The sequence below is a fragment of the Denticeps clupeoides genome, chromosome 6, assembly GCF_900700375.1.
Source record: "Denticeps clupeoides chromosome 6, fDenClu1.1, whole genome shotgun sequence".
Taxonomy (NCBI): domain Eukaryota; kingdom Metazoa; phylum Chordata; class Actinopteri; order Clupeiformes; family Denticipitidae; genus Denticeps; species Denticeps clupeoides.
The window spans coordinates 18,229,291-18,248,091 of NC_041712.1; the positions used below are offsets into that span (position 1 = coordinate 18,229,291).

Consider the following 18,801-nt stretch of genomic DNA (forward strand, 5'->3'; position numbering starts at 1 on the left):
CATCACTTCAGCCTTCTTTTTTGGCATCTTTTGAATCGTTTTGATGGACATTGAGTTTTGACCTTTTCATCAACCACTTCAAAACTGTTTTAATATTCAATACATTTGACAGTGACAACGGCGCAGATCACAGGGTTGGATGCCGCCTCAGATAACGCATCTGAAGGCATTACGTCAGGTGCCGTGAGCCTTGTGAAGGGGGGTGGTGCTGCTGAGGTCCGTCTGTGACTGGGCGAGGAACGTTCAGTTCAGACTCTTTAACAATCATCCGAAGCCTGAAAAGATAAGAGAGAAAGTGCGAGAAATCATTCAATTTGTCCAAAATCTCCCTTTACCTGTTTTTATACAGAGGAGGGTAGGAGAGGGAGAACGATGGAGGGAGGGCGGGAGAGCGAAACAGGAAGCAGCAGCAGAGAGGAGGATTTCTTCCATCTCGGCACCCCGCTATGAGCCCAATCCTATCACTTTTTCTTATAACCCCTTACAAAGCCCACCTACATTACCGGGACTATCTACCTACACACAGCCTCCCACACACACTGGCGCGTGGAACACACACACACCTGACACGCCGCCAGCATTGTGTGTTTTTAACCCTTATTAACCTCCTAAGCCGTAAAACAGCTGCTATATCAGTACCGTGTGAAAGGAGGAGAGTAGGAGAGAGAGGAGGTGGAGGGCGAGTGAGACCAACTGGATAAGACCAAGGACGGGCGGCTCGGAGAACGACCCTGCTTTTGTCCCCGGTTTTTAATGGCATGTCATGTCACGATCAAGGCGTTGATTTAATCCTGACGGCTCACACGGGCCACTTAACAGTGCAGCACATCAAACCGCAACAGCGGCCGTTTACTCAGCTACGGGCACCAGGAGCGGCATGCTCCTTACAAGCTGAAAAAGGCCCCGGGCCTTGGAGGTCCTGCAGAGGACCCGCCCCCGACAGTCAACACCGGCAGCGCCTTCTTGCCGAGGCCTGATCCCAAACAGCCCGTAAAAAGAAGCAGGCCCCGCGCTCGACCTATAATCAGCCCGCGCGCAGGGGAACACTCACGGCTTTCAGCGAGGCCGACGGTGGCCAGGAAATAAATAAATTATCGTCTGGGAGGCCAAGGGTGGCGCGGCAGCGCTCTCGCGGCGCCCAGCTGCAGGATCATTAGGCACATTACGCTCTTTCAAAAAGCAGATCCTATCAATTATTCCTCCTCTGAATATGGAAAGTATGCTAATGGACGTGTTCTACTTTCTCCTGTAATTGTCCACCCCCTCCGTGCCAGCTGGGGGGGGGGACAGCAATGAAATAAATAAATAAATAAATAAATAAATAAATAAATAAATAAATGTGTAAAAACACAGAATTATTTTATATTATCTTATTTTTTGGAGGGGGGCGTGTCTGACTGAGAGCTCTGCGTTCTTGGGACCGAGGAGCATGTTATCCCCACTCAGCTCACGCTATCCTGTTCTCCATTCGATTAGGGGGGGGCTACAGCACCGCAGAACGACTGATTTGAAAAAACTGATAAGATAAGAGAGCAATTTTTATTGCGCCGAGCATGAGCAGGCTGGAACCGCTCACCTTCATTGCCTGAAATGTGTATTTAAACACGATTCTTTCTGAAACCCCACCTCCACTGGGCTTTTCTAAATTATGAAGCAATTGGCAGTTGACTACAATACAGAAAAGAAATCATTAACCTCATATCTGTGACCCCGTGTCACCATGTAATTATGAATTTGTCTGTTGTCCTGTGCTCTTGTGTACGTTTTGCTACGAACGAGTTGCAAAGAAACAATAATCTGTTAATGAATAATGATGTGTACTGATAATTATTGTTATTATTATTTTTAAATAAATACAATGTTGTCATTTATTTAATTTAATCATGCTGTTTTTTTGCCCATTTTCTACAAACAATAAGTCACATGTCTGAGGTACAGGGATCAGACACAGTTTATATTTTTTAAGTAGTTTTGACTAAGTAGCTAGTTGTGTCAGCATGGTTGTACTGTGGTTTTATCCTAAAGAAACAAAGACTGGGACTTATTATTGGTGGATTTAGGACAATGTTTTGGAAAGATGCTCATCGGTGCCGGGACATAAGTTTGTCAAGACACTGGACCTAATTTTCCCATGTGCTTGAGGCATTTTCACTATGTCTTCAGGATTTGCAGAAGTAAAGAGATACAAACAAGAATGAACAACCTGCTGGTTATATGCATCTTGGGCAGAAGGAACTTCCCACCCGGCCCTTTTTTTGTTATTATTACTTCCTCACTCTGAATGATTTAAACCCCCTCTTGTCAGTATACAACACATGTCGTGTAGCCAGATTGACCCTATTTACCAGAATAATTGTGACTAAACACACAATCAAAGTGTTTCATTGGTCTTTAACTGATGTAAATTGTCAAAGGTGGAAAAAGTGCTGAAAAACTTTAAATAAGTATCTTTAAAAGTATTTTTGCTTTGCTTAAATTCTACTCAAGTAAAAGTACCCATCTAAAAATCTATTTGAGTATAAGTTAAAAAGTACTTATTCTTAAACGTACTTTGAGTAAAAGTTACTAGCAATTACTTGAGGTAAAAAAGGACTAGTTATAAATACAATGCAGCACTAGTTGTTTTATTTAACTTTTAGGCAGTAAAATATACAAAAACATTTTCCAACCACCCACTAAACATTTTATAGGTCCCATGACATGAAAATGTTTCTGATACAGGATTTTGCAATTTCTAGACACTTAAGGACAGGCTAAGTGAACTTGTATTAATGTTAAATAATCTCACACAGATTAATAAATAAACGCACAGTTGGCCACAAAAGTGGCCAATTCTGAATTGTATGGTTCAACTCAAACATCCAAAACTGAAAATGTTCTACATTATGTATGAACAAACTGTGCTTTTTTTATTTCTAAAGCAATCATAAATCATATCATTTGTCCTAACTGATATAAGTAATTAAATCAAGTTCCTTGCCCCACTGAAGACTACAGTATTAGACTAAAAGTATAGACTAAAGCTCTTGTTCAGTTTCAGAAATGTTTGGGATACTAAAAGCATATATAGGCTAATCTACTTACCACAACATGCTTTCAAGTCGACGTTTAAAAGCGGACGGCTCTGTCCGATGCGGCATGCACATTTTGCATTGCATGATGGCATTATTGCCTTGTATGAGTTTGAACACAAGAGCTGTCTGCAGGTCTCTCAAGATCTGAAGACTGGTAATAGTGACGTTCCACTAACCTACTAATCCACTAAGTAGCAGAATAACGAGAAGAATACCAGAATTCCAGGATGCCTTTTCGTTGGTTGTGTTGCATTTTACTCAGATACAATACTCTCTTTTTGGATTGGCATTTAAGTGACTGGCACTACAAACTGATACTGTGCCACAGTCTGAAAAATATTGGGCTCTGCAGCACATTAGCCTACAACAAAAAATTTGGGGAATGCCACGCGCAAATGCCCATGCAATTTCCTCAAACGGACTTTTTGTCATGTTTTACTCAGTTAGGGAGAGTTTCCAATGTAGTGAAGTAAAATACTTGGGGAAAAATGTACTTGAGTAAAAGTAAAACTACCTATTTCGAAAACACAAAAACTATTCAATTACAGTTACGTGAGTAAATGTAATTTGTTACTTTCAACCTCTGTAAATTCTTAACACACTTCAATAAGAATTAGGTTCCTTACAAGCTATTCTTGACAAATTTTTCAAATCGTTACTTTTATTCATAATTTCTGATTAACAGCGAATGTGTTTTATTGCAACATGAAAATGTCCCGCATTGTTAAAAAATGTTTTGTCCAGAACTGGTCATCATCCCAGTCAACCTATAAAAACACAGACAGACAGACTGTACATGAGACAGTGGCTTGTATGAATGGGTGTCAAGAAGCAAGCCAAAGATCTCATCTTGTCTTGAGTTTCACTAAAGTCAGGTTAGAGAATCCGCCATTTGAAGGAAGATTTGATGGTCTGATGCGTCAGCGCTAAGCACACATCCCTACAGTCAGAGATGTAGAAGCGACATCATTGAGGAGGGTTTTCCATAAACCGGGGGGAAAAAAAACATTGAAGGGCGAGAAGGGAAAAACCCACAAGGAAAGATCCAAAAGGACTTTGGAGCTTGTAAGATGATTCAGTACAGTGGCCTGAAACATGCTGCAAAAAGCCACATTGGACTGGTGGCTTACAGGGACAAATCAGCCATCATTGTCACAGATTTACAGCTGAGTTTCTTCCAAAGGTGGTCCTACTGAGTTTTAAAGTACTAAATCAACTGTTTCCACTTCGTTGTTTTAATTAATTTAACCTTTTTTTGATGAGTGGCAAAAATATCACAGATAAATTCAGCATTGTTCCATGCTGTAACCCAATCAAATTTGTCCAAGGGGGGTGAATACTTTTCAAAAGGCAGGGCAGGTCTGAATAATACTCAATCAAACACAGATCCCGCAGGGGGGGCTGTCTGATGCCTTGTAGTGAAAGGATAAAAAAAAAAAAGAAACGAATATGTGTTTTCCGAAGCAGAATAAGTAGCGCTCTAGTAAATGCCACGGCTTGATTATCAGTAAAGGTACGGTAAACATTTCTCACCTGGGTGTAAATGAGGAGTTCTGAAGGGCAGTTTTTACATAAGCTACTTTATTTGAACAAAAACCCGTGTGGTATCATTAAGTGTGCAGTAAAGGTTTTATTGCATTTGTTAGGACGTGATCATAACATTCTCCCTCTCTCTCCCTCTCCCTCTCTCTCTCTCCCTCCCTCTCTTTAGTAGTGCATCTGTTTGGGCTGACGTGGCAGCTGCAGCCGGTGGACAGCGCTCTGTATGAGAACGGTGTGAGTAAAGACGACAACTCTCAGGACCGACTGGACATCAGCTTCTCGCCGTTTGACCTGCCGGGACTCAACGCTACAGGCAGGGGTGACAGCACACACAAACACACAGAGATATAAAAACACAGAGACATAAAATAACAGAAATAAAAGAGTGGTTGGCCTAGGGGGCAGTGGTTGGCCTAGTGGGTAAGGAATCATGCATGGTAATCAGAAGGTTTCCAGTAAGATTCCCGAACCACACACTGCTCCCCAGGTGCCTTACGTGGCTGCCCACTGCTCACCAAGGGTGATGGGTTAAAAGCAGAGACCACATTGCACTGTGCACAATCAATTTCAAATACAACTATAAAATCATGTGAATTAACATGCAAAGACATAACTCACAATAACACAAGAATAAAACATAACAGCACACACTCACTTAAAATTAACATAAAACTGGTGTAACGAGTTACACGAATAAATAGGTAAAACAAGACAGATAGATTATATTTAATGATGTTTCTGCGTGTGACATATTGACAGAGCCTGGTTATATCATCCAGTTTATTTGAGTGGACCATTAGTTTCTCTTCTTCAGGACAGAAATAACATATGTTTCTTTCTTGTTTTATGTATTTATGTAAATCCTGTGGATGCCTACAACCCCACACTGGCAAGTAGTCCCCACACTTAGTGCCAGTGCAAAAATACTGCCCACAAACACATAAATATAACATACACCCAATCAAACACACTTTTAGCTGTAAACTGATGTTCATCAACAGACCCAGTTCAATTATTAGAGCCACGCAGTATGCACACACATATACAGTATATATACAGATGTACCATCACAGCTACCTGCCATCGGCCCCCACAAAGGTGAATTCAAACATATGCACACAAGTGCATACAACTGTGCACACTGACACATTTGCATACGCAAAGAAATAATTTCACACCTGCACAAATAAACATGCAGGCTACACAAATGATCACACACATGCACCTGCATAAATACATTCAATATTGGTGTGGCTGTGTGTGTTGTGTTTATATGAGTTTGTCAGTTCAGCTCAGGGTTAAAAGGAGTCTCCCTATCTTGTAGAATGGTTGTGATGAGGACTGGCGGGTGGGTGGTAAATAGTGTGTGTGTGTGTGTGTGTGTGTGTGTGTGTGTGTTTACTGGGCAGGTGTCTTGAGGAGCTGCCAGCCCAGAACCCACATCCCTATCAGGACCCTAACTCACTTCTCTTCACCATAATCCAATTCCCCCCTCCATAACCCAGCCGGTGGGGAATTGTGGAGCTCTCGGGGCGGCGGGGAGCAGTAGATTAAAATCAGAGCAGTTATGAAAATATTGGATTGACGCCCCCATCCTTCCCCTCACATTATAGCGGGATATTGGATCTGTGTAAAAGCGAAGGATTGCTGATTTATTCTCTCTACACATATATTCTTCTGCAGGGTGGAGACGGGGGTGAGGTGTGGTGTGAGTCTTTGTTCATGATGATGCGTGCGAGTTCATTAGTGTGTTTGTGAGCACACTGTTCTTTAAATAATACCTTGCCTGGCCGATGCATAAATACAGTAGTATTGTAATGTAATGTAATCTTTTAATTACTGTATTAATCTAAAGGGTCAAATTATTGCAGATCAGTGGAATGACGAAAATATCCTTTTACCTGGATGGAAAGAGGAAAACGTTTTAAACTAGTTAAAATTAGTGATCAAACCACTCCGATCAGGTAACATTCACTTCACTGCATTTGAAAGACAAAAATCGTACTTTTTACTTCACTATATTTCTATCAAGGGTCTCTCTAATCATTACTTTGAATTCTGAAACTGAATTTTTTTTGTGATAGACTGTCACAGGGGAATAAATCAGTAATCAATAGGGTCACGTTATGTGACCATAAAATTGGATCAGGTAATCTGTGACCATAAAATCAGTACCGAATCTCTGCGTGAGGCAATGAGCATGAGACAATGAACGGAGACGGAGATGGAAATGGTGATTCGAAAAATGAGCTGAGTTGGATTCCATTGTCTGGCCCTTGTGTGTGTCTGAATTTGTGGGCGTGGCAATTTGGTTTATGGTTAAGGTTCGCAGTGACAGGTTTGTAAAGCGTTATATTGGCGTTTAATTAATGCGGAGTCTAATGAACATGGCTGTTTAATCTGCTCCCAAACCTCTACTCATTCACCTCTCACTTCCTCTCTATCCTCCTCCCTCTCTTTATGAGTTCCGGCGTTTAGGATGCTTTTGGCACGTCTGATGACAGTTTTTGCTTTTTTGCAGTCATGCAGACACCCCGCCCTCCCGAAGGGCCTAACAGTTCTCACCCAGCTGACTGCTGCCTGAGTCCTGGCCAGCTGTAATTAGCCGGGCATTTGGTCTCTGTGTGTCGGCCGGCTGGTCCTCAGCATTTGCGTTCCGCAGTACAGGCGTAAACACACTCAGACCTGTAAACACCGGGCATCTGTGCCCAGCCCTCTAGCGTCGGCCCCAGCGCTTCGCTCTGGTGAAATGGCCAGGCTGTTGAGAGTCTCATCCTGGAGATGGGGATGTAAGATGCTGGGTTGAATGCAAACACCGAAAGAGTTCTTGATAAACCGAAACCCTTTATTTAGTTAGTAAACCACGGGCATGTCTAATGCGACAAAGCACCCAACCCAGTATGCTGACCTTGTAAAGGTAGTTGCACAGTTGCAGCTCCTTCCCGGCAGATTGGCCAATTCTGAAATGTTCAGCTGAGTGACTAAATAAAAGGTGTATGATTAGATGTGGTTATTGCAGAGAGTTTTACTCTATTATTAATAATAATGAACAGGCCATGATTGTGACAGCCACAATTTATGGCCATGTTTTAGTAAAAAAAAAAAAAAATGTCATCTTTCCACACTCCTGGTCGGTCACCGTAAAGCATGTTCAGCTTGTCTACACAGCTAGTATATGTGCTTCACATCAAATACATATTGAACATCTTTACCATTATTGCAAATGAGACCATGTGATATGAATCTGTGAAATGGAATACCACAGTCACAGGTTCAAACCCCTCTTACTTCTATTGTGTCCCTGAGCAAAACACTTAACCCGTGAGTGTCTCCAGGGGGACTGTCCCTGTAACTACTGATTGTAAGTCACTCTGGATAAATGCGCATTTTAAGTTCCATAAATGTAAATTATAATGAAACTGTGGAATGGTAGTTAGTTGCAGCTTCTTTTTCCTCTAGTCCTTATTAGAGCTAATTAGCATTCAGTCATTACAGACATTTTTATTCAGTTTTGTACAGAAAAAAGCAGAATCATATATGATGTTAGTGAACAGGTTGCAAAAAAATCTGAATTTGAAATGCAGGCATATTTGCTGTATCTGTTTGTTTGACGAAGAGTCCATATCCATTAGAGCTCTGTGTGATAGAGGTACATGGGTTACACACACACTTACCCAGCTGTCCATTAATGTGCAAGAGTATAATGAAGCTAATTGAAAAGACGTTTCATTTCTGTGTAAATGGATTAGGAGAGTAATGGCATTATCATCTGAACCCCGGCGGCAGCGAGAATCCATTCGCTTTTATGTCAGACACTTTCAAAATCCTGTCTCTCTTTCAATATTGTTTTTTTTTTTTTTAAATCCTTTCGTCCGTCTTTCATGAGAGTGCTATACCTGTCGCCTAGCAGCGGGAGGGATCCTGCTGCCGCCCCAGCTGTGACATTCAGAAAAGGCGAGGCATTTTCCTGTGCTCATCCTGGAGAGGCCGCCCTGCTGTTAGCTTTTAAGGTAGAAGCTGAGTCGAGATTAGGACGTCTCTCTCAGCTTGTATACCCTGCATTTCCCATGTCAGCGTTTTTTTTTTTATTATTCTTAATTTTTTTGCGTTGAATCACTGGTGATGTGCTTGGTGATGTCACTGTGTGTGACTCCCAGTAAGAAGCCATAAAATGGTTGGTAATTGCACACGCAATCACTGGTGCTTTGTTTCAAATGGGTGTCAGTAAGGAGGATTGGAGTGTTTGGCACATTTGCAAACAGGGCAGACACTCTCACACACACCGACACTCGCACACTCAGTTCATATTACGCCACGGAGGATGGCAAAATCAATAAATTGACACCCTGCGGTGTTGCAGTGGCTGCTGGTAAGCTGACACTGGAGGTTATCAGCAAAGAATAATAAGTTCAGTTATTATTTTTCACTGTGTGTTTGTGTGTGTATGTGTGTGTGCGCTGTAGATAAAGAGGTGTATCAGAGAGGCCGTGCCATTGACAGAGGTGAGGTGGACATTGGGACCCAGGTGATGCAGACCATTCCGCCAGGCTTGTTCTGGAGGTTCCACATCAACGTCCACCACCCTGAGTATGTCAAGTTCAACGTGTCCCTTGCCCGGGACGCACTCCTGGGCATCTACGGCAGGAGGAACATTCCTCCCACACACACGCAGGTAAAAAAACACAAACACACACACAAACAATTTCACAGCCCACTGCAGCATATGTTACAAAAAAACTAATATGACCCCCTCCCCCCATACACTCATTACACCTCATTAGTGAGGGCTGCATATAAAAGTAAAAGTCTGATCCCCTCAGCACATTAAGCCTGTGCCGGTGCAGTGTAAGGTTCCCTCGCTCCAGATCATTCGCATCAGGATTTGCATATGGGGGTGTAAACAAACAGAAGGCTGATTAATTAATTGTGTGCAATTAGAAGGTTGCCCTCTGTGTGTGGGTGGCATCATGTTCTTATGGATTTTTTTTGTTGTTTTTTTGTGTGTGTGTGTGTGAGTGGGCTTTTTATCTCCATTAGAATACTGCTGTATGCTGTTTCAAAACGGCTCAACTGAGGGCAGTTTACATATTCGCTATTCTCTGTGAATTGGTGTATGTACCCGCCGGTGAAATGTTGCATGAAAATATACATGCTACCTGTTTACAGATGGCCGTTTCTCAATGGTAGTTCATTTCAAAAACTGTCCGGTGTACCAGCAATCCTCCAAATCCATGCATGTTTGATGTCTTCGTCACCTCAAGGGCCTTAAAATTCAGAGGCAGCAATTTCTTTGCTTGTAAAATGTTACTTTACACATTGCATGGACAAACTATATTTTATATCACAGCTGCTAAATATGACACGACAGTATCATTTATTAAAGTTTTGAGGTTTTTAATATACTGGGCAGCCAGCAACCTTGCAAGTCATAGTAATGAAACCTTGTTTACTGAATGCTGTGCAAAATTGTGGATACCATGCATAATGTAATTTGGGGTGGTTAACCATTCTTATGTGCTACACTGATTCTGCTCTACATCAAATTAAAATCTAATCAGATGCACACGCATCCGTCTCCACCGCCAGACCATAGCTGTAGGCTGATAGGCGCAGTTCTAGAGTTTTATACTTCTCCCCAAGATTTTAATAGAAACAAATACCGCGGGATGCTCTTTTTCGGTCATTTATTTGAAAATGTTTGCTGCAGGGTTTTTTTCCCTCTTATATTCCCTGCTGTTTTGATGCTACCACTCACTTTAATAGAACCTTACTTTTTTAGTACTGCAGCGTAATAAAAGTCGTTGTTTTTTTTTTAAACACCACACGTTCTCATCTTGATCATTAAGAACGGTAGGGATTCTCGGCAGGCGCTGCCATCTCGGCTCCACCGTGAGTTCCGGTTTCCCTCTGAGCCATTATCTCCAGAGGGGGCTCCAGTGCAGCTGGTGACAGGCTCACTTGTAAACATTACCAGGAGCTGGCTGTGCACCACTGACCCTTCTAATTACTGCACTGTTCTTGGTTTGGCTATTTATTTAAAGCCGCCCAAAAGGGGCATTCTGTCAGTTGGGTGGGGAGCAGACAAGGCTCTCTACTTAAGTGAAAATGAATGTTCATCTTGCCCCTTTAGCAACGAAAAGCATTTTTAAAGTGCCCTGAAGAACCTTGTGGCAAAACAAGGAAAGTTCTGCACTTCGCCTTTGAAGCATTTTGGCAGTGAAGATCAGATGTGCTCTGACTGTACATCTCGCTGTGGCTGCATCCAGACCTGAGCAGTCGAGTGCAGACAGCGGGACCCTGCAGCGAAGCGCGCCGGGATAAATGGAAACGTCTGTGTGGCTGCTGAATGCCGATGGGTGGTGCGCGTATATGAAAGGGAATTATTCTGGAGATCAGAGCTCCCGTTCTCTGGGACTCCTTCCATATCAGATAGATGTGGTTTTTGAAAAAAACATGAACAGAGACGACAGCGTATTGGTGCAATACAAGCTAAAATTCGCTGGTGCTCGCACCTGTGACATTGCTGCGTCAAAGATATATTAGTGCCTCGGGCTGTTTTTGCTCCAAGGATCATGAGGAACGTGGTGGGCCTGTGAACACATACATATAGACATGTACAAACACACACACACACACACACACACAGACACAGCCTCTCACACAAATCCAAAACTCAAACTCCAAATGCACACATAGATACAGTAAAGTTAACACACTGTAACATACACATTCGTGAACATTCCCAAGCACACATCCACCCACACAAAACCACACAAAACACACAAACACCTACACAGACTCTCAAAGGTGTGCATGCCGTTTCAGGCATGTGTACACAGGGCTGGAAGTTGCCTAGTGGGTAACACACTCGCCTATGAACCAGAAGACTGGAAAGTCACAGGTTCAAACCCCACATGTGCCAATGGCAGTAAGTGGGGTTTGAACCTGTGAACCTGTATGTCGCTCTGGATAAGGGCATAATTAAAAGTAAAAGTAATGAAAAACTAAATGTATGCACACTGTATATTCTGTCTTTCTGTGTGTTCACTTGTGTTGTCCTCCCCAGTTTGACTTTGTGAAGCTGCTGGATGGGAGGCAGCTGAAGGTGAAGGAAGGCAGGACCCCGGAGGAGGCACCGCCCTCCCCCCGCAAACTGCTGCTGTCCGCGCCGCAGGAGACCGGCTTCATCGAGTACCTGGACGCGGGCACCTGGTACATGGCCTTCTACAATGATGGCCGCAAAATGGAGCAGGTGCTGGTGCTCAGCAGCGCCATCGGTAAGAGGGTCCCTGAAGACCACCAAGCCTAAGGCCAGCTGTCAGTCAGAATTCTTTTATTACACGCTTCTCTCAAAATAGACATTCGGGAACAGCTCTTTTCCTTTCTCCCCTTTCACTCACAGTACTCTCCCTGCAAGCAATCAATCATTTAAAAACAGATTAATCAATACCCACCAACCGGTTTTCATTCCTGCGTATGTGTGTGTTGTAGATATGATGGATGGCTGCTCCACTAACTGTAATGGGAATGGCGAGTGTGTGGCAGGTCACTGTCACTGCTTCACTGGATTCCTCGGACCAGACTGTTCTAAAGGTACAGTAGAGTTTTACGGTTCTCAGCGTCCACCCCTCTGACTATCAGTTGTACCAGATAATAAGACATGGTTGCATATAGCCATAAGCCCTCTGTTCATACAATATTGTGCTGGCCATTGAAGTCCCCTTGACTTTCCTGGTTGTCCATTGTTCACTAAGGGTGATGGATTAAATGCAGAGCACAAATTTGTCATCAGTCTTTTCATTACTTGATTTTTCTTGATTCTTGTCACATGATCGCTCCCGCTGTGTCCACATCATTATTGTCCATTCAGGTTGTGTATGAGTGTGCATGTCATTACTTCATGGACTCTTTGGACGTTTGGGTGCTGATTCATGTGATGTTGTAACAGCAGCACTAGAGAGTTAAAACAAATGTTGTTAAAATCTGTTTTTTGGTTCATTGTTTTTTTTTTTTTTTTGCATTGCTGCAAATGCAGTTTAGTAGTCACATCCAAAATTGATTGTATTCTTATTAAAATGTTATGAGTGCGCTCAAAAATGTGTGGTGGCACATAAAATATGCATGTGGAAATCCATGATTTCCAATATCAGTGTGTGTTCATATGCTGTAATGTTACTTGTTATATGCTGCCCTGTCAGGATTATACCCATTCTGGAAGACACATCCCTTAGTCATGGAAAAGATGTAAATGGCTCTTGTTATTTAGTAAGTACATTATTAAAAATGAGTTAGGAACTGTGTAAATCATTATTAAAACCTGGCAGGATAGGAGAGTAAAATTGAAGAGCAGAGTACTGAATGGTTAATAGGGAAAGTGAAAGCTTCTCCATGTGAATTTTGCAACAGTATCTTAGAAAACCACTGTTAATGAGGCCAATTCAATTTTAAAAGGCTTCCAGTATTATAGTTGTATTATAAAAAGTCAGGTTCAAACTGACCCTGTTCCAGTGATGCATCAATGCATCAAGCATACAATGTACAGACCTGTGGAGGCTTACCTGAAGTTGCTGAATACACATGCCTTTCCATCAATGGACTTTTTTCTTTCCTGATGGCATGATGACAATGCCAGGATTCATCAGAGTGTTAAAAGAAAGGTTCAGAGAGTTTGGGAGAAGACGTTGTGGTTCCATCCACAACCCAAACTCCTGTGAATGCATGTTGTACCAGTGGTAGAGACCACTACTATAAATGCCCTTTTAACAAAAATCAGACTCTGCTGTAACTTTATTATAAATAATAAAAATAATGACATAGTGTAGCATAGTGCTGCTTCTGTCTCACCATCATTCTGTTCTGAAGACCCGTTGTTGCAACACATAAACATCTGCTGCCTCTTTCTAGCACGTTCTCTAATGCTCCCCCTCTCCCTCTGAGGACAGCACTCTTTTGCGTCCTCGGTAAACAGTCATTTTCACACCTGTCACTGAGTGGAACAGAGGGAGAGGCGGAGGCGTGGAGGGGAGGAGGAGAGAGGGGTGAAGGAGAGAGATAGAGGGAAGGTTAAGGAGGGAGGGGCGTTGCACACAAGCTGCAGTTTGACTCAGGTGCCACTCCAGCTAAATTAAAGTGCAGAGCAGATTACCTGCTGTCCGAAGGCACCTGAGAGCACTCTTCAAACACACACACACACACACACACACACACATGCACACAAGCACTTACATATCTGCATAGAACTAGCTTGGCAAAAAACACACACAGAAACACATACGCTTTCTTACATATCCACAAACACATTTACAACACACAAAATCACACAGTCATTTGTTTTCAAATGAAAAAGATTCATAAATATGTAATATATGCATTATAAAGGCCTAACCAGGTAAAACGATTTTGCATAACTTGATTCTAAACCTCAGCTACATTTAAGATGGAAGGTTTTATAAATAGCTAAGATGCGCACACACACACACACACACTCAGTATTACTTGATGCAGTTCCTAGTGTAACAAATTAACTGAACATCTTTTCATGCTCTGGGATTTGAAGGGGCGCTTTTCTTTTCAAGCACTCATTGCCACATTTTCACTCTCTGTGAGTGGAACTGAAGTGTGTGTTTGCTTCCAAAGCGGCAGGAATATGAAAAACATCGGACAGTCAGAGGCATTTGAAAAGCGCATCAACTGGGAAAAACAAATTAGCAACAGTCCTGAGCGATGCACGGCCGCCAAATTAAAGGTCTCAGTTTCATGCACTGAGAGGACCACACCGGTCCATTAACGTTATGCTTTTAATGTCGCTCTGTTTTGCTGTCTTTTTTTCTCTTTTTTTTGGTTTTTGTGTGTGGTCTGCATTGCTGTGGAAGTGTAATGTAAATGCAAATGCTGCCACGCCTGTAAACGACACTGGGCTAAATTAAATGTGAAACAAATCACAGATGAGTGTGAGTGGAGCGCTGCATGAGGTGGAGCGTTTTCTGATACTGTGTGTGTGTGTTTGTGTGTGTGTGTGTCAGAGAGAGTATGCGTTTGGAGGCATGCATGGTTTCTATGTGTGTAAGGAGATAGGTGGTAGTAGCCTAGTGGGTAACACGCACGCCTATGAACCAGAAGACCCAGGTTCAAATCCCACTTACAACCATTGTGTCCCTGAGCAAGACACTTAACCCTGAGTTGCTCCAGGGGGGGGACTGTCCCTGTAACTACTGATTATAAGTCGCTCTGGATAAGGGCGTCTGATGAATGCTCTAAATGAGCACAGCTATGGGGATAAACAACGTGAGACCACTTTCAGTGGGTACCATTGCGTGTCCACTACAACACCAACACACCATCTTCAACATGATGAGCTGCTCATGAGATGATAAATTCAACCTAATCACACATATCAAGGAAAGGATTGAGAATCACTGCTGTGGAATTATCAGTCCAGATTCATCCTGTTTTTTGAACACTTCCTAATTTAAATTGTTATTTTGTAATATGTAATAATTGCTTTAACCTTGTTTAATTAGTTGTTTCACATTAATGTAACATTATTATGTTATATTATTGAAATACAATAGATGCATAGATTTATTTTTATATTTTGAAAACAAGTTAAAATGCATCATTTATGTTTGCAATGAACATCATTTTATTCTTACTCAAGCCCATCTTTTGATAAATGAAAGTGAAATAGAAAATGTTGCAATGGTCTCTTAATTTTTTCCAGACTTGTATATGCTCTGTCTGTTTGTGAATGTGAATTAGTGCAGTGAGTGGAAAGTAACTGAAAATTGAAAAAAACAATTACCATGCAAATGTGCAATAATCATAATTCTTGGTAATTTCATCACCATTTTCAAATATTTGTATAGGAAATATGTTTTTTGTTTTAATAGAGGAGAGCATCTAGCATGACACAAATAGATTAAATAGTCACAAATAGTCAAAATTTCAATATTGTGTCTTTTTGCTAATGTATATGTATGTGTGTGTGTGTGTGTGTGTGTGTGTGTGTGTGTGTGTGTTACAGACTCTTGCCCGGTCTTATGCAGTGGCCATGGAGACTATGAGAAAGGTCACTGTGAATGTCACCCTGGCTGGAAGGGTCCTGAATGTGACGTTCAGGAGGACCAGTGTATCGACCCCACCTGCTCCAACCACGGAGAATGCATCAGTGGCATGTGTGTGTGTGCACCTGCCTTCAAGGGCGTCAACTGCGAGCAAGGTACAAAATCATGCTCCCACATTGCGTCCCTTACTTGTCCACACACCAACACGAGTACATGCAGGCAGGTGACACATTAAACACTGGCTCTTTTCAGCTCTCTGTGAGCATGCACACTTCCTCTCTCACGCACACACTAGGCAGGAGAGAACAATAAGCCCATCAGCTTTTATGCACAGTCACTTCTAGCTGCTCCGCTATGTTTTATTTAGGAGCAGCAGGGCTCCCGAGCAATTTAGGCTAAGAGCCTCAGACAATGGGAGCGCGGTTAGAGCCACTGAGCCAGCGAGCGGGAGCCCTCATCTGAACAGCTGTTTCTTCCTTAACCCGCAGCACTGCGTTCAGTGCAAGATGGCAGCCTCCATCTTCCACTTTTAGTGCACTGAAGCATAGTGGCCTTCCGCAGCCCTACTCATGAAGCCACCCCACCACCACCACCCTGTACCGTCTGCTCTCCCCACAGATCCTACATACTTGATCCAGCTAATAATCAGTTAGTCAGTTAATAATCAGGCCTGTAATGAGGTGCAGTGAGGGGAATGGAGCAGTGGAACGATGGTGCCATGGCCAGAACTGCACGAGAAAAGTCTGGAATATGCTCCAACTGCATGTCATGAGAACAATATCTGCTGTATTGATTTATCTTTAATTATCGATCATTCAATATCCTTATTGTTATCAAATTATATTGTCCCGACCCTGATTATTGCAGATATGTGCTAATAATGCAAAGTAAATAGCATGTCTATGCCATCATACCCACATTAGTATACTATACAGTACTTAACATTATGACACACTGATATTGATATGATATTCAATGTATTCTGAATATCAATATAATCTGCCATGACCTACACACATGAATAGATGGTATGCTGAGCATGTATGTATGTATGAAAGCTTATTATTTATATACTTATTTGTCTATTTAGACGGTCAAAATATTGTCTTTACAAAAAAATGGCAACGCTACATGGCACAAGTGTTTTAATTAGTCTTGAAATAATGGAGGGATATATGTTAATCAGGCATAATACAGGCTCATATACAGTGCATCCAGAGAGTATTCACAGCGCATCACTTTTTCCACAATTTGTGATGTTACAGACTTATTCCAAAATAGTATTTTTTTTTTTCCTCAGAATTCTACACACAACACCCCATAATGACAATGTGACAAAACATTACTTGAAGTTTTAGCAAGCTTGGCACACCTATCTTATGCCAGTTTTGCCCATTCCTCTTTGCTGCACATCTGAAGCTCCATCAGGTTGGATGGGAAGTGTCGGTGCACAGCCATTTTAAGATCTCTCCATAGATGTTCATTCGGGTTCAAGTCTGGCCTCTGGAGCAGGTTTTCATCCAGGATATCTCTGTACATTGCTGCAGTCATCTTTCCATCTATCCTGACTCCCAGTTCCTGCAGCTGAAAAACATCCCCACAGCACGGTGCCACCATCATGCTTCACTGTAGGGATGGTATTGGCCTGGTGCGGAGTGAGGGTTTTCTCTAAATTATATACCTGGCATTCTCACCAAAGTATCATCGTCACTGATTCTGGGTCTTCGAGCTTGAGTCAGTTCAGAATCAATACCAGATGAAGTCTGGAAATCAGGGTCAAAAACCTCAGGCCTTCAAGGGTAATCCAATGGCGATGTCAGGAATCAAAGGTAGCCAATACGAGGCAAGGCCAATCCAAGAAAAAGGCTTCGGATGTGAGGATTAATCAACAAATGAGTTTGCATTGTGTTGTTTACATCTCGCCACTTTGATCCCGGTCACTGTCTTCTTCATGAGCCTCTCCTGGCCTGACATGGCGCCCCCTGGTGGTCTTATTGGCGCCCCCTGGTCATTCAGGTGCCTTTTACTAAGGATTGGCTTCCATCTGGCCACTCTACCATTAAGGATTGGTGGATTGCTGAAGATATGGTTGTCCTTCTAGAAGTGAAAGTGAAGTGATTGTCATTGTGATACACAGCACATGGTGTGATACACAGTGTCCTCTGCTTTTAACCCATCACCCTTAGTGAGCAGTGGGCAGCCATGACAGGCGCCCGGGGAGCAGTGAGTGGGGAGGGTGCTTTCCTCAGTGGCACCTCAGTGGTACCTTGGGATCGGGATTTGAACCTCTTTTCACAGAGGACCTCTAGAGCTCTGACAGAGTGACCATCTCGTTCTTGGTCACCTCCCTGACTAAGGCCCTTCTCCCCCAAATGCTCAGTTTATGTGGCTGGCAAGCTCTAGAGAGAGTCCTGGGGGTTTTGAACTTATGGATGATGGAGGTCATTGGGCTTATTGAAACCTTCAAAGCAGAAGAAATATTTCTGTCACCTTCCCCAGATGTGCCTCGAGACTATCCTGTCTCGGAGGTTTACAGACAATTCCTTTGACTTCATGCTTGGTTTGCTCTGACATGAACTGTCAGCTGATGGACCTTATATATAGACAGGTGTGTGCCTTTCCAAATCATGTGCAGCTAACTCCAATTAAGCAGTAGAAACATCTCAAAGTTCATCATATGAAATGGGATTTACGTGGGCTCTGTTTTGAGATTCATGGCAATGGCTATCTCAGTCATTGTCTCAATGTGCTTTCTCGTTTTTTTTGTTTTTTTTGTCATTATCGGGTGTTGTGTGTTGAATTCTGAGAAAAATACATTTTGGAACAAGGCTTTAACAAAATATGGAAAAAGTGATACACTGTGAATACTTTCTGAATGTACTATATACATTTATAGGTCCGTGTTTTTACATTTTGTATTACATTGTTCTAAACGGTACAGGTATATGTAAAAATGGCTCAGTAATACCTTCCAGTATAGGTTCCTGACCTGCCCCAATGTACCATGGTTAGTACCAGCAGTACTAGTGAACCGTTTACTAATAAGTTTTTTTTTTCTGTCGTTTCCTTTCTTACTTTCTCGGAAAATCGAAAGAAATGTACTTAATGGAAACCACTTTCTC

At 42.4% G+C, this 18,801-nt stretch overlaps 1 protein-coding gene across 2 annotated transcripts in view; it reads left to right on the forward strand.

Annotated features, from left to right (window-relative positions):
• Positions 1-18,801, forward strand: part of tenm1 (teneurin transmembrane protein 1) — a 165,048-nt gene that overhangs the window by 94,189 nt on the left and 52,058 nt on the right. The window contains exons 6-10 of one of the 2 annotated variants that reach the window (XM_028982715.1): positions 4,786-4,935; positions 9,080-9,288; positions 11,683-11,893; positions 12,108-12,209; positions 15,640-15,834. In XM_028982715.1, coding sequence (XP_028838548.1) covers positions 4,786-4,935; positions 9,080-9,288; positions 11,683-11,893; positions 12,108-12,209; positions 15,640-15,834 — 867 coding nt within the window. The remainder of the gene's footprint in view (positions 1-4,785; positions 4,936-9,079; positions 9,289-11,682; positions 11,894-12,107; positions 12,210-15,639; positions 15,835-18,801) is intronic. The other variant, XM_028982716.1, reaches the window with a different exon arrangement.